This window comes from Candoia aspera, chromosome 4 (assembly GCF_035149785.1).
Source record: "Candoia aspera isolate rCanAsp1 chromosome 4, rCanAsp1.hap2, whole genome shotgun sequence".
Lineage (NCBI taxonomy): Eukaryota > Metazoa > Chordata > Lepidosauria > Squamata > Boidae > Candoia > Candoia aspera.
This window is the reverse complement of record NC_086156.1, coordinates 40,733,948-40,746,302: the sequence shown is the minus strand read 5'-3', so window position 1 is coordinate 40,746,302 and position 12,355 is coordinate 40,733,948. Positions and strand designations below refer to the sequence as shown.

General features: G+C 38.6%; 1 protein-coding gene across 2 annotated transcripts in view; it reads left to right on the top strand.

Annotated features, from left to right (window-relative positions):
- Nucleotides 1-12,355, top strand: part of NEK10 (NIMA related kinase 10) — a 127,951-nt gene that overhangs the window by 59,190 nt on the left and 56,406 nt on the right. For both annotated transcript variants that reach the window (XM_063303912.1, XM_063303910.1), the window contains exons 23-24: nucleotides 9,006-9,135; nucleotides 10,461-10,531. In XM_063303912.1, coding sequence (XP_063159982.1) covers nucleotides 9,006-9,135; nucleotides 10,461-10,531 — 201 coding nt within the window. The remainder of the gene's footprint in view (nucleotides 1-9,005; nucleotides 9,136-10,460; nucleotides 10,532-12,355) is intronic.

Here is a 12,355-nt window from a genome sequence, read left to right as displayed (position 1 = left end):
TATTCTTGGGCTTTTATAATGGTAGGATGCAACTAGCTAGGTGCTAGGCTTTGCCTATTCCTATAACACATTCCTGTAAATAAATCTCCTTTTCATTATATTTATAAAGCCTACTTCATTAGTCATTGCTCAAGTCAGATGCCCATTCTCAGGGAAGCTGATGTGCACATGCAGAACACTTCAATCTCTAACAGTTCCCACTGAGCCAGGGGGAAGGAATGTGCCTGTAACTGGCCAGTAAATCCTGACCTCTGACCATCATCCAGCCACATACTGGATCATGTGTAGGGCAAAAAGGAAATGAGGAGAGGAGGGAAAAAACACTTTAAAACCAGAACAGTTAAAAATATCTTTAAGCTGCCTCAGCTGTGGGCTGGGAGGAAATGAAAGCGATGTCATAAGGACATGTTAAAAAGATGATTACCAGAATTGTAGTTAGAGGGATAAGAAGATGAGCTCTTACAAAACATAATTTTTAAACAGTGTTAAAGAAGTCTCCATTTATACTAGCCACTACAATCTTCCCGTTGACTGATCCTGGTGATAACACAGAAACAGACCATCTTTGCAGTAGAGCCTGCTGTATGTAATGACTTCTCTATGATTCACCAGACCTCAATTTATGTTGACCTTCTTTAGCCATTAGTTCCCATTAATATTAATCTTTTAAATAAATTGCTTTTATTTCAACTATTTTTGTACTGTTTAAATCACCTTTATATATTATACATATAAATTGCTTTTAAACTCGTTTATCACTGTCTATATAAATAAACAGTGATAAACAGTATGTTTAAAAGCAATTATATTTTTATTTAATCTTGACCCCAGTGTTCTCAGTGTGAGTGTAAGGAACTATCCATACAAGGCCTAAATAAGGCAGGCATCCTTTTTTCAGGAGAGGTGCAAGGGGCACAAGCTGATTGGAAGTGATGTGATAACCTCATCAAAGAGAGCAGGACTAGAATTCTTAGCCCATTTTTAAATTATTGTTATTTTACAATTTGGGAACTTTTTTATATCACTAGGCATATTTACTTCATCAGAGGTTTAATAAACTTTTTGCTGTTATTTTTTTTGCTGAAAAACAGTTAATTTTTTCCCCTATGTTATTTTTGGTGTTTTGATGCTGAAATGTGATGGTACAACCTTGCAGGACTTCAGAGGATGAAAAAAAAGGGCTCCAGGACCACATATGAGTGGTGGGTCACAGATTGAAATGCAAAGTAATGTATTTACTACTTGCTCTGTTCACTTTCTCATTCTGGGTTGAAGCTATAATATATTCAAATTGATCACGTGTGCTATTTGGAGCTGTTTTTGAAGCTGGCTTTGAAGTTTCAGTTTTGAGGCCAACCACTAGTTGGGAAGGATTAACCATATATTTAAGTGTATTTTGCTACAAGGCATAATCCTATGGGTAGGTTATTTCTTTATTATTAGATTTCTTTCCTGCCTTTATCTTGTACAACTTCAAAATGCAAACTTTCAAATACAAAGCTCAAATACAACTTTCAAAATTCCCAAGGATCTTGATCTTAGTGTTTCAAGGAACTTGACCTTAGTGTTGCAGAGAGAGATTATTTTTTTCTGTACAAAAGCCTCTCTTGAGATTTGCAGGCAAACTTCTTTGTGTGATCATTCTCTTAATTCAAGGGGGAAGATAAAGAAGGGGAAAAAAGTAAAGTAATAATACAGAGAAATCTGTGGGTGATACTAAGTAGAGGAAATTGAAAGTAGGACTACGTTTCCCAGGATTTGGTTAAGCAGTGAAGATCCTTCTTACAGGGCAAGAAACAATAATAGTTGTACATGGCCTCCTTGGAATGACAATGTTGGGAGCTGCTTTTTTAATCTAAGGTACTAGGAGAGTAGGACCAGAGTTAGGGGAGTATTTGCCTGTAATTGATAGATGATAAATAATTTACAGATGGGTAGGGACTATACAGACAAGAGTGCCTTGGTCAAATGACTTGCCTGCCTTTGGGATTGTGTTGGAGAGGGCAATACTGGTTAGACCTTGGAAAGGAAGCTCTTTGATGTTAGGTGAATTGAGAGCCCAGAAGTCAGCATGGATTGATAAGAGCAGAAGACAGATTACTAGAGAGGGAAAGCAGATGGAGATATGCTAAGAGGCTGGCCACTCAAGGAGAAAGGAGATTGGCAGTTTGGTGCTGATCCTCTCTTCCAGTCTTCTTGCCTCTTCCCTGGGTCTGGCTACCTTAGTTTTAGTCTGTTGTTTTGAATGCCAGGCCTGTATGTAAGATCACATTCACCCATGCCTCAGTGGGGCACATGAATGAGTGGACATAGTATGCATTATTGAAACATGGCTGGGCAAGAATATAGGTGGGGCCTATCTAAGGTTTAAAATCCTGGACAGCAGCCTGGACTGCAAGGCCACAAAGTGGAGTGTTATTGTTCCTCTAAACCACCTTGGCTGTGGCTATGTACCTTGCTCTGCAGATGACTAAATGTGAATTCCTATATGTAAAGCTGGGCCATAGTGACAAGTTAGGGATATTGCTGATGTATTATTACCTGCCCTGCTACACAGCAGTGCCATTTGTGAACTCTTGGATCTCACCTCAGGATTGTTAGTTGGGAACTTCCAGCTGCTGCTTTTGAAGAATTTCTGTCTCCATACCCTAGAAGTGTCCTGAAAGGACTCAGACGTTCATAGCCTCCACATGGCAAGCATGGGTTTGTTCCAAGTAATAACTGAATGAAATCATATGTGTGATCATGTATTGCATTGAATCTACCTTGGAGCAGATGGCATGTGATGTCATCTGTCTTGTGGAGGACATTGTCATCTGTCTTTGGCCATTGTCAGATCACTCCTTATTGAATATGCAGCTCCTGTACCTGTAACCTCCATGAGGGTAATATTTTTCCGGCTGAAGTTTGTACTTGTTCTTTAAGTACTAGCCACAAGCTGAATATAAATCAGCTTAATTAAATCAGGTAATAAATACAAAATATTATCCTCTTATAGTTAATATTTTTACATTCAAAATATTATTCTTTCTTTCAGCAAAATATTGTGTAATTTGCTTGAAGTTTTTTAAGGAGTTCTGAAGAATCCATCCAAAATCTGTGCGGCATCATGCCGCTCAGTTTGTTCACCCTTACTTTAAACAGCCCAGTCATAGGCTGTGGATTCTTGTCCTCGGAATCCCAAGGAATGCAAACTATGAGAACATATTTACATTCCAGAGTAAATAAATAAATAATTGTGTGTGTGTGTATACATAAAACCATGTCCCTTCAGAGAAAATAGAAAAATAGAAAATGGAACAAAGAAAAATAAAATATAATAGTTATATTTATTATAGAAATATAATAATTTATCTAAACATAAAAAGAAAATAGAAAATGGAAAAAAAATAAGTAACAGTAACTATTTTAACCAGGATACTGGTGGGTTTTTTTTCTTGATTACAGTATGAGATATGTGATTGAAAATTAAAAGCAGATGATACAGACTTTTTTGAATAAGTTTCCTTTATGTAGAGCACAAATTTTGTTGAGTTCATGGACACATCTATGTTGTTTCCTTGACAACGATACAGAAGTGCTTTGCCTTTGCCTTCTTCTGGAATGCTTTTTCAACTTCCCAGACTATCCTACAGCTACTATAGGCCTACCATCCAAGTCCTAACCAGGTCCAACTCTGTTTAGCTTCTGGATTCAGACAAGCTTAGCCAGCTGCTGACATGGTACAAATATAATATCTGCAAAATTGAATGAATTTATTCAGTACTCCTCCAGGGGTGTTTTCTAGCTAGTTTGCTCCAGTTTTATAAACCAGTCGTTGATTTTTTCATGAGGTCTAAATGGAGGAGGGTAGCAGTCCAGCATCTTAAGGCCACTGAATGAAAACTGGTCACAGCCACTCAGGCACCCTAAAACAGATGAGGCATCTGTTTACATGGCAGCAGCCCTCTTAGAAATGTGAAGGGGCAATTATTAAATGATTCCATAAAAAACTTTTCTATTGATAGGGTACACACAAGAAACTCAAGTAAATGCAAGCCTGTTTGTTTGCTCCCTTTTGTAAAATAACTAGTGCTGCAGGTTTGGGTTATGGTTCTGACAACAAGAGTAATGGCGCTACAGTGCCAGGGCTGCATGGCTGACAGGAGGGGCACCTGGCAGCAGCCCCAGTTAGCTGTTTTTAGACTAAGGGACACACAGAGATGGAGAATATTGAACAACAAAGAGGTAACAAGGAAAACATGGGCGAAAGAGAGAACAAGACACACAGAGAAGACAAGACTGAATGAAAGGTAAGAGAATGCAGGGAAGGGAGAGAAAGAGAGAGATGCCCGAGCTAGTGAGAAAGACTGAGTGACAGAGAATGTGTGTGAGAGATCAAAAGGGAATGAGGAAGAGAGAAAAATTGAATGAGAGAGCGCATAGGAGAGAGAATGAGAAAGGAAAAGGAAAAAGACCAATCAAGGGAGAGAACGACTGACTGACTGACTGACTGACTGACTGACTGACTGAGAGACAATCCACGGATTTTCTGCAGAATGGGTAGGGGCTTCTTGATAATGTAGAAGACAACCTCTCCTGCTTTACTGCAAAACAACCCACCCATCTCACAGATGAGGTTCTGATAGATATCCAAACTGATGGATCTAGGCATCTGTCAAAATTTGCCTCCTTCCTAGCCCACGTTAGGGATAGTAACTAGAGAAGGTTTTGTTAGCAGATTGCTAGGAAAGCCTTTGGCCCAGGAGAGATCAGAAAAGTCACACACCAGGCATTTCTATAAAATAATTTTATTTACAGAAAGCAAACATATTTACAGGCTCTCAGTGAGAGCTGCTTAACTCTCTACATGCCTACACAGAAGGGAAACTGAAACTAAAACAAGTCCAGGCAAGTTCTTCCCCCCAGGTGCAAAAGTTAACATCCAAAAAGAGGACAATTAAATTCAACCTCTTTACCCGGCCAAAATGATTAGTTACCATAGTATCCTTAATCTGTAGTAGAAAACATATTAACACTCCCCTTTTTATACTACAGAATAAGACACAAACCAATTTTCTTTGACAACTCTGTATGTCTTTCCATTCATAATATTTTAACATTATCTCCCCTTTGGTTTAACAGAAAGCTACCATCCTTCTTCCCGTGTATTTCCAAACCTAGGTTATTTGTTACAGTTCCAAGGCTTTTTAATGTGAAATGGCTTTTCATGCAGGCTTCAAAATCAAGCCTTTGTTTTTCTGTTGATGTGAACAGCAGCAAATCACCAACATAAATGCACAGATACATACAGCCTTGTTTGTCTTTCTTCATATATACACATGGATCTGCTTTTCCTTTTTCAAAACCAAAATTCTGCAGTTTTTCATCTAATTTTTGGTTCCAGGATCTAGCAGGTTGTTTTAACCCATAGATTGACTTCTGCAGTTCACAGACTAGATTCTCCCCTTTTTCATAGCCAGGGGGTTGCTGCATGTATAATTTGTGGTCTAAATCACCATGGAGAAATGCAGTTTGAATGTCATAGTGGTGAACTGACATTCCTTTGAGTGCATCAATGTTTACCAGTAATCTAATTGATTCACCTTTAGTAACTGGTGCAAAAGTCTTGTCAAAGTCTAAATCTTTCCTTTGAGTGAATCCTTTTGCAACTAACCTTGCTTTATATTTTTGACAGCCTTCATTGGGAGGTAGATTTACCAGTTTCCATGTTTTATTTTCTTTCAAGGATGCTAACTCCTGTTGCATGGCAGAATGCCAGTTTTGTGCAATCTCAGGTGGTAAAGCATTTACTTGTTCTAAAGACTCAGGTTCTGTGAATATGTGAAAAGCCTTTACTGTTTCAGCCTGAAAACGTGATGGAGGAACGCCTTTATTACTTCTCTGAGATCTGTGAGGTAATACAGGGCTTAAATTTTGACTCCTATCACTTTCCTGAGAAGCATCTGTCTCATCAGACAGATCTTCAGTTTGCTTTTCTGGTTTAATGTCCTCATCAGGCAAAAGATCACCATCAGCAAGTCCTTGCTGTTCTTTTGTGGTGGTCAGATCAACTGGAGAGCTAGAATTTAATCTCCCCCAGTTTTGTTCAGCAAAAGAAGCACTTTTGCTAATTATTAATTTCTCTCCCACTATGAACCTGTAGCTCCTTTGGCTTTGTTCATAGCCAACAAAAATGGCTTTCTTTGTTGTGGGGCCTCCTTTCCTTGTCTGTTGTTTTGGAATATGAACCCATGCAGTGCTACCAAACACTCTAAGATGGTTTACCTTTGGTTTCACACCATAAAACAAATGGAATGGAGTGTCCTGAATCACAGAGTTATACAGTCTGTTTTGTACATAACAGGCAGTAGATATTGCCTCTCCCCAATACTTAAAAGATAAATGTGAATCTTTAAGCATGCATTCCATCGCATTTTGCAAGGTTCTGCCCTTTCTTTCAGCAACACCATTTTGCTGAGGGGTGTAAGGGTTAGAAAGAATTGGTTCTATCCCCTTTTCCACTAGGAACCTTTTGAATTTGTGAGAAAGGTACTCTCCTCCTCTATCACATTGGAGTGCAGATACAGGCCTAGGGAATTTTCCATTTGCCCATGTCACAAAACCTTTAAATTTCTCAAATGCCTCATCTTTGTGTTTTAAGATATAGGTAAATGTGTATCTTGAGAAATCATCAGTGATGGTCATTGCATACCTTCTTGTCCAAGACTTGGAGCAAAAGGACCAATAATGTCAGAGTGTACAATTTCCAACGGTCTAGTTGTAACCCTGTCACTGTGCTTGCTCACAGGAGCTTTTAGTGTTTTGCATTCTTTGCAAACTACACAGTCTAAGTATTTAGCACAGGGTTTTGTCTTTAGGTCAGCACACATCTGTGGCATTTGTGCTATATACCTGAAATTAGCATGACCAAATCTCCTGTGCATCAGGTGTACACATTGGTCATGATATGGAGTGTTGCCAACTGCAGCCTTGCAGCTTGGCTTCCTTGCATTTTGCACAATATACAAGAAGTCTTTTAACAGACCAGTAGCACACAATTTTCCATTTTTATGTATCTCACAACCATTTTTCTTAAATGTTATGACATACCCTGTTGCAGCCAATTGTGCCACAGATAAAAGGTTTGATTGTAAATTTGGCACATACAACACACCTTTTACAGTTTCTCCCAAGCAGGATAAATACAAGTCACCTTGTCCCATAATTTTGGTCACAGACCCATCAACCAAAGATACACTTTGTCTTTCAGTTTTAGACAGTGACACAAAAGAGCTTTTACAATTACATAAATGACAATTGGCCCCAGAATCTAACACCCATACACCAGAATTACCCTTCTCAGCAACCTGTGCAATTTGTGTTGTCTGAAGAGCCTTCTTCTATGTTAGCCTTGTGTTCTTCTTCTCTGTCTTTCTACTCTTGGGTCTCAAGGCACAGTCTTTCTGCAAATGTCCAGCTGAACCAGAAGTGAAGCATCGCTGGCTGGCTAGCGCTGTGGCCTCAGCTTCCCTTCTTTTCTGGTACTGCAGCTTTCCAGAAGAGATGGGGGGGGGGATCTTTCCTCTCTTTTCTTCCATTCAGCGAGTAAGCGCTGTGTAACATACGATGGGGTGAGGTCTGCTTCAGGCATAGCCTCCAGGGTACAAATCAGCATGTCCCACGTTTCATTCAGTGAGGACAGGAGGATATAGGATTTTGTGAGAGGTGTAAATTCCATTCCTCTCTCCTGCAACTCAACAAACAGCTGCTGAATATGATGCAGGTGCTCAGGAAGGCTATCTCCTTCTGCAAAGTAGGCTTTGTACATCTTTTTTGTCAGGGTAACTTTACTCCCTGCTGTTCCCTTTACATACAAGTCTCTCAAAGCGTCCCACAGTTGCTTTGCAGACTGCATACCTCGCACGTGGACTAGCTGATTGTCCTCAACTCCCAGGATAATGGTGGCTCTAACCCGCTCATCCTGTCTAAGCCATTCAGCACTGGGATTTGGGTGGGGGGGTTGCTCACCAATTGGCAGCCAAAGATTCTCTCTGTGAAGATACATCTCCATCTTCAGGGCCCAATTCAAATAGTTGGTCTCTGATAGGCGCTCCAGAGGCATTGCTGAGGGCTGGGAGGTAGCCATGGCTTCTTCCTTCTTTTGCAAGTCACCTCAGCTGGCTTCTTTGTCCTGTAGACCGGCAGTTGCTGGAAAATCTCCAGGTGGCTCCAAAGAAAATCTTCACAGGTCTTTGCTACCTGCCTTTAAATTGTGCATGAGGTGTAGAGCTGATCTCTCTATTCTCTCTGGGGTTTTACTGGGCTTCTTAGTGGGTTTATTGGGCTGCTTACTGGGCCCATAACCTGTTAGCAGATTGCTAGGAAAGCCTTTGGCCCAGGAGAGATCAGAAAAGTCACACACCAGGCATTTCTATAAAAATAATTTTATTTACAGAAAGCAAACATATTTACAGGCTCTCAGTGAGCTGCTTAACTCTCTACATGCCTACACAGAAGGGAAACGGAAACTAAAACAAGTCCAGGCAAGTTCTTCCCCCCAGGTGCAAAAGTTAACATCCAAAAAGAGGACAATTAAATTCAACCTCTTTACCCGGCCAAAATGATTAGTTACCATAGTATCCTTCATCTGTAGTAGAAAACATATTAACACGTTTTTCCCACCAGCAGAAAAGCCACCAATCACTTTCGTCAACTTGTCCTACTGGAAGAACAGCACCAGCTTGGCTGTCAAGATTATGCTAGCATACTTTTGTGCTACCTCAAGACTGGGGAAATCACATTAATGCGGCTATCAGGATGAATCCCACTCCAAGTCACCCTGTTTTCGTAGGCTGGATTGGGAAAGTTAATAGCCATTATCATTCTACATAAACTCTGAATTGTTTGTATTTTTTTATAATGATTCTTCTGGACTCTTAAGGACTTTCATGGTAATGTATATTTGGTGACCTCTCCCCTGAGAGGTCACCTGAGTATTGCATATTTTGTTCTCATTTATGCAGCCCTGAAGTTGTAAAGAGTGAGCCATATGGTGAGAAGGCTGATGTCTGGGCTGCAGGATGTGTCCTATATCAGATGGCAACTTTGAACCCTCCATTTTATAGCACCAACATGCTGACCTTAGCAACTAAAGTATGCAGGTTTGCTAAATGAGACTATACCATTTACCTTTTCATATTTGTTTTCTCTAATTGCCTTTTTCCTCCTACGTTTGTCATACCATGTTGAAAATGTTCTGCAGGCAGCAATCCTGCATCTCATAAGGATTTTATAGCAGGCCTACAGAAACAGCTTTGATAGTTGTTCTGACATAGAGAAAATGCTGGATTGAAGATATGAAAGATTCTCCAGCTGCCCTGCATTAAACACTGGACTAGAAACTTTGCTGACTTTGGCCCTAAGAACTTGGCAGTTCATTCTTTAATTTTAGAAATCAATTTCCTTAACTTTCCCCCTCTTCTTTATTTTTACATATGCATTGTGGTTCACATTAAGCTAGTTTATCATTTACTGTTACTGAAGTATTACATAATATCAATTAAAACAGGGCAGGAAACCCAGGGGCCACATGCACTATTCCAGTCCCATTTTTGTAGCCCTTGGCTTTTTACAGCTCCCACAGCCTTCCAGATTGTTACATTTCAACAGCAAAATGTAAAAATGTAACATTTAAAAAATGTTTTGGAAATAAGTAAATTAAGGCTCTACAGGGCATAATGCATCTATTTCCCTTCAGTCCGCCAACCTTGGTCTGTGGGCCAGTGGCAGATGCTATGTCCCCTGTGGATTTTGCAGAATTAAACCAAAGCAAAGAATGCTTCTCTCTATGCTAAAATACAGTGTCATCCCCTATTCTGGAAGATAGATTTATAGTAAGAATTTGTAAAATGTGACATATTTCTTAAAGGGGTTCAAAATTAGTTTTCTAAAAAGCATAATAATCTTTAGATGGCAAAAATTCTCAGTAAAAAAACCTACAGGCTATAAAAAAAGTTGACAATTATTTAGCTGCTCAGTACATAATGAATATGAATTTATTCCATCAAATCATAATTAAGGACTACCTATGGTTATAGAAGGGGAACTCCTACTGTTGCCAGCCAAAAGGTATTGCACAGCTATTTTATATTCTCCTCTTTAACAGATTTTCTCTATTAGAAAAGAAAAAATTGAGTAGAAAGGTGAGATATAAATTAAGTAACTGCTTTTATTCAAATGAAATGTGGATCATTATTGGTATTTCTGATTAATTTTGAATGAGTTGCTTATATGGGTATCACATTCATAAAGTAACCTATTTACATATAGTCAAATGTAAAAATTGTACATGTATCTGTTTTCACTTCTTATAAGTGACATGGATGAAGTTAATTATGTGATGTGTGCCATGCAAATCAAATGGAAAATTACAATATAAAAATCACTTTAAAAATGGAAGCACACTATTTATTTTGCAGATAGTAGAAGCTGTTTATGAGCCAGTACCAGGAGGTACCTATTCTGGAAAGATATCAGCCGTCATAAAAAGGTAAGTATGGTTTCAAATTGTAGCTTCTTTTCACTTTTATAAATGAACTTATTTGACTTGAACAGTATTCCGTATTTGCCTCTGAAAGGCTAGATCCTTTTATTTAGCAATAACATTTATTTATATTGCATTTAAAACCTAAGAATGGAACAGAAATAAAGGAATATCAACTGAATTTGAATATACAAAAATGCAAAGCAGTTATATTAAAACTTAGAAATTATAAGAGATTAGTGGAATACCAACAAGTATTTTGCAATAAAAAACTTTGCAATAAAAAGCATAGATAAACTAAACCTTATAACACTTACTACCAATATATAACTAGTCAAGTAAAATTAAACAATGTGCAACATATAAGCCACAAAAGTGTGTTATCGAAGCCAATCCAGAAGCCACAAGTCCCCAATCAGAGGAGTACCCCTATTGCTCAAAATCAGATTTAAAGTAAAACAGAGTATTGTGTTTAAAAACATACAGTACAGCTAAAAATTGCTTCCTTTCTAAGCAAAGTTAATAAGGAGAATTTGTTCTATTTCTATGATTTCTTTGAGATCCTCTACTAACAAGGCTTTTCAGGACAATAATAGAACATTTCTTATTACACAAAGGATTAACTGGAGGACTTGCTGAGACCTGCAGGGTAGAAGGCTGGAGATCCCAAATCTCCTCTTTCAGAAGCTATGTGGGTCTTCATTCCTTGGTTCCATCTCCTGCTTTGGAGTAGCAGTGTGGTAGTTCCAGCTGCCACCAGCTATCTTCAGAGGGGTCCTTCGCTGGCATCTGTTTTCTAACTCCAGTGAGATAGGGTGCTAAGACTGTATGCTGAGTTTCAAATTATTAAAATGCAAAACTTAAATTTTATCTAAAGCACCACCTCCTAATCATGTAGCACAGAGGTATGGTGTCTAGGGGATTCAGATCTTCCTCTCCTCCTTGAGAGATGAACCAATCTTGCAAGAGATAAAAGGAACAATCCATAGTTTAAAAATCTATAATAAAACTGTTTAAACATTAAAATGCAAACATTCAGTATTGAAGGAGATGAGGAAAAAATGGTGGTAATATACATAAACAAAATAAAAATCCAAAAGAAAATTCAGTGCTCTGCACAGAACACAGGATTGTGCTTGGTTGGTCACAAATAAAGAGCTCTCCAAGACTCTCCAGAAAGGGGAAAAGATTCCAGGTGTTATTGTTTGGTCTAGTGGTTAAGGCTCCAGGCTAGAAACCTAGAGACTGTGAGTTCTGGTCCTGCCGTAGGCATGACAGCTGGCTGGGTGACTTTGGGCCAGTCACTCTCTCTTAGCTCAACTCACCTCACAGGGTTGTTGTGGGGAAAATAGGAGGAGGAAGGAGTATTAGGTATGTTCCCCGCCTCAAGTTATTTATAAAAATAATAAAAAGATGGGATAAAAAAATCTAAAAAAATCACAAGTAGATTCTAAATTTAAAATATTGTCTTTGAATTCCTCTGGAAGTAAGAATAAAGGCTGAAGTTGAATATTTAATTTCGTAAGTTATACAGGGAAATAAAAACATGAAACAATGAGACTTTAGCAATTTGAAAGCAAAGAGAGATCAAACTTAGCACAAATTTCTAGCAATACATTTTATCTATTTTTACAAAAATAGAAAGGTCCTGAAAAAGATGTTTCCTTACTTTGAACTACCTTGGTTTCGTCTACTTTTGGGGGAGATTCCACTCTAATCGGAGGCTGATGAAAATGGAAACCGCCCCTTTTTTCACCCTTGGTCCACAGTGAACTTCTTGTTTGAAGAAGGCTAAATTTTTCTGTTTTCAGCAGAGGCAAAGGCTAGGAT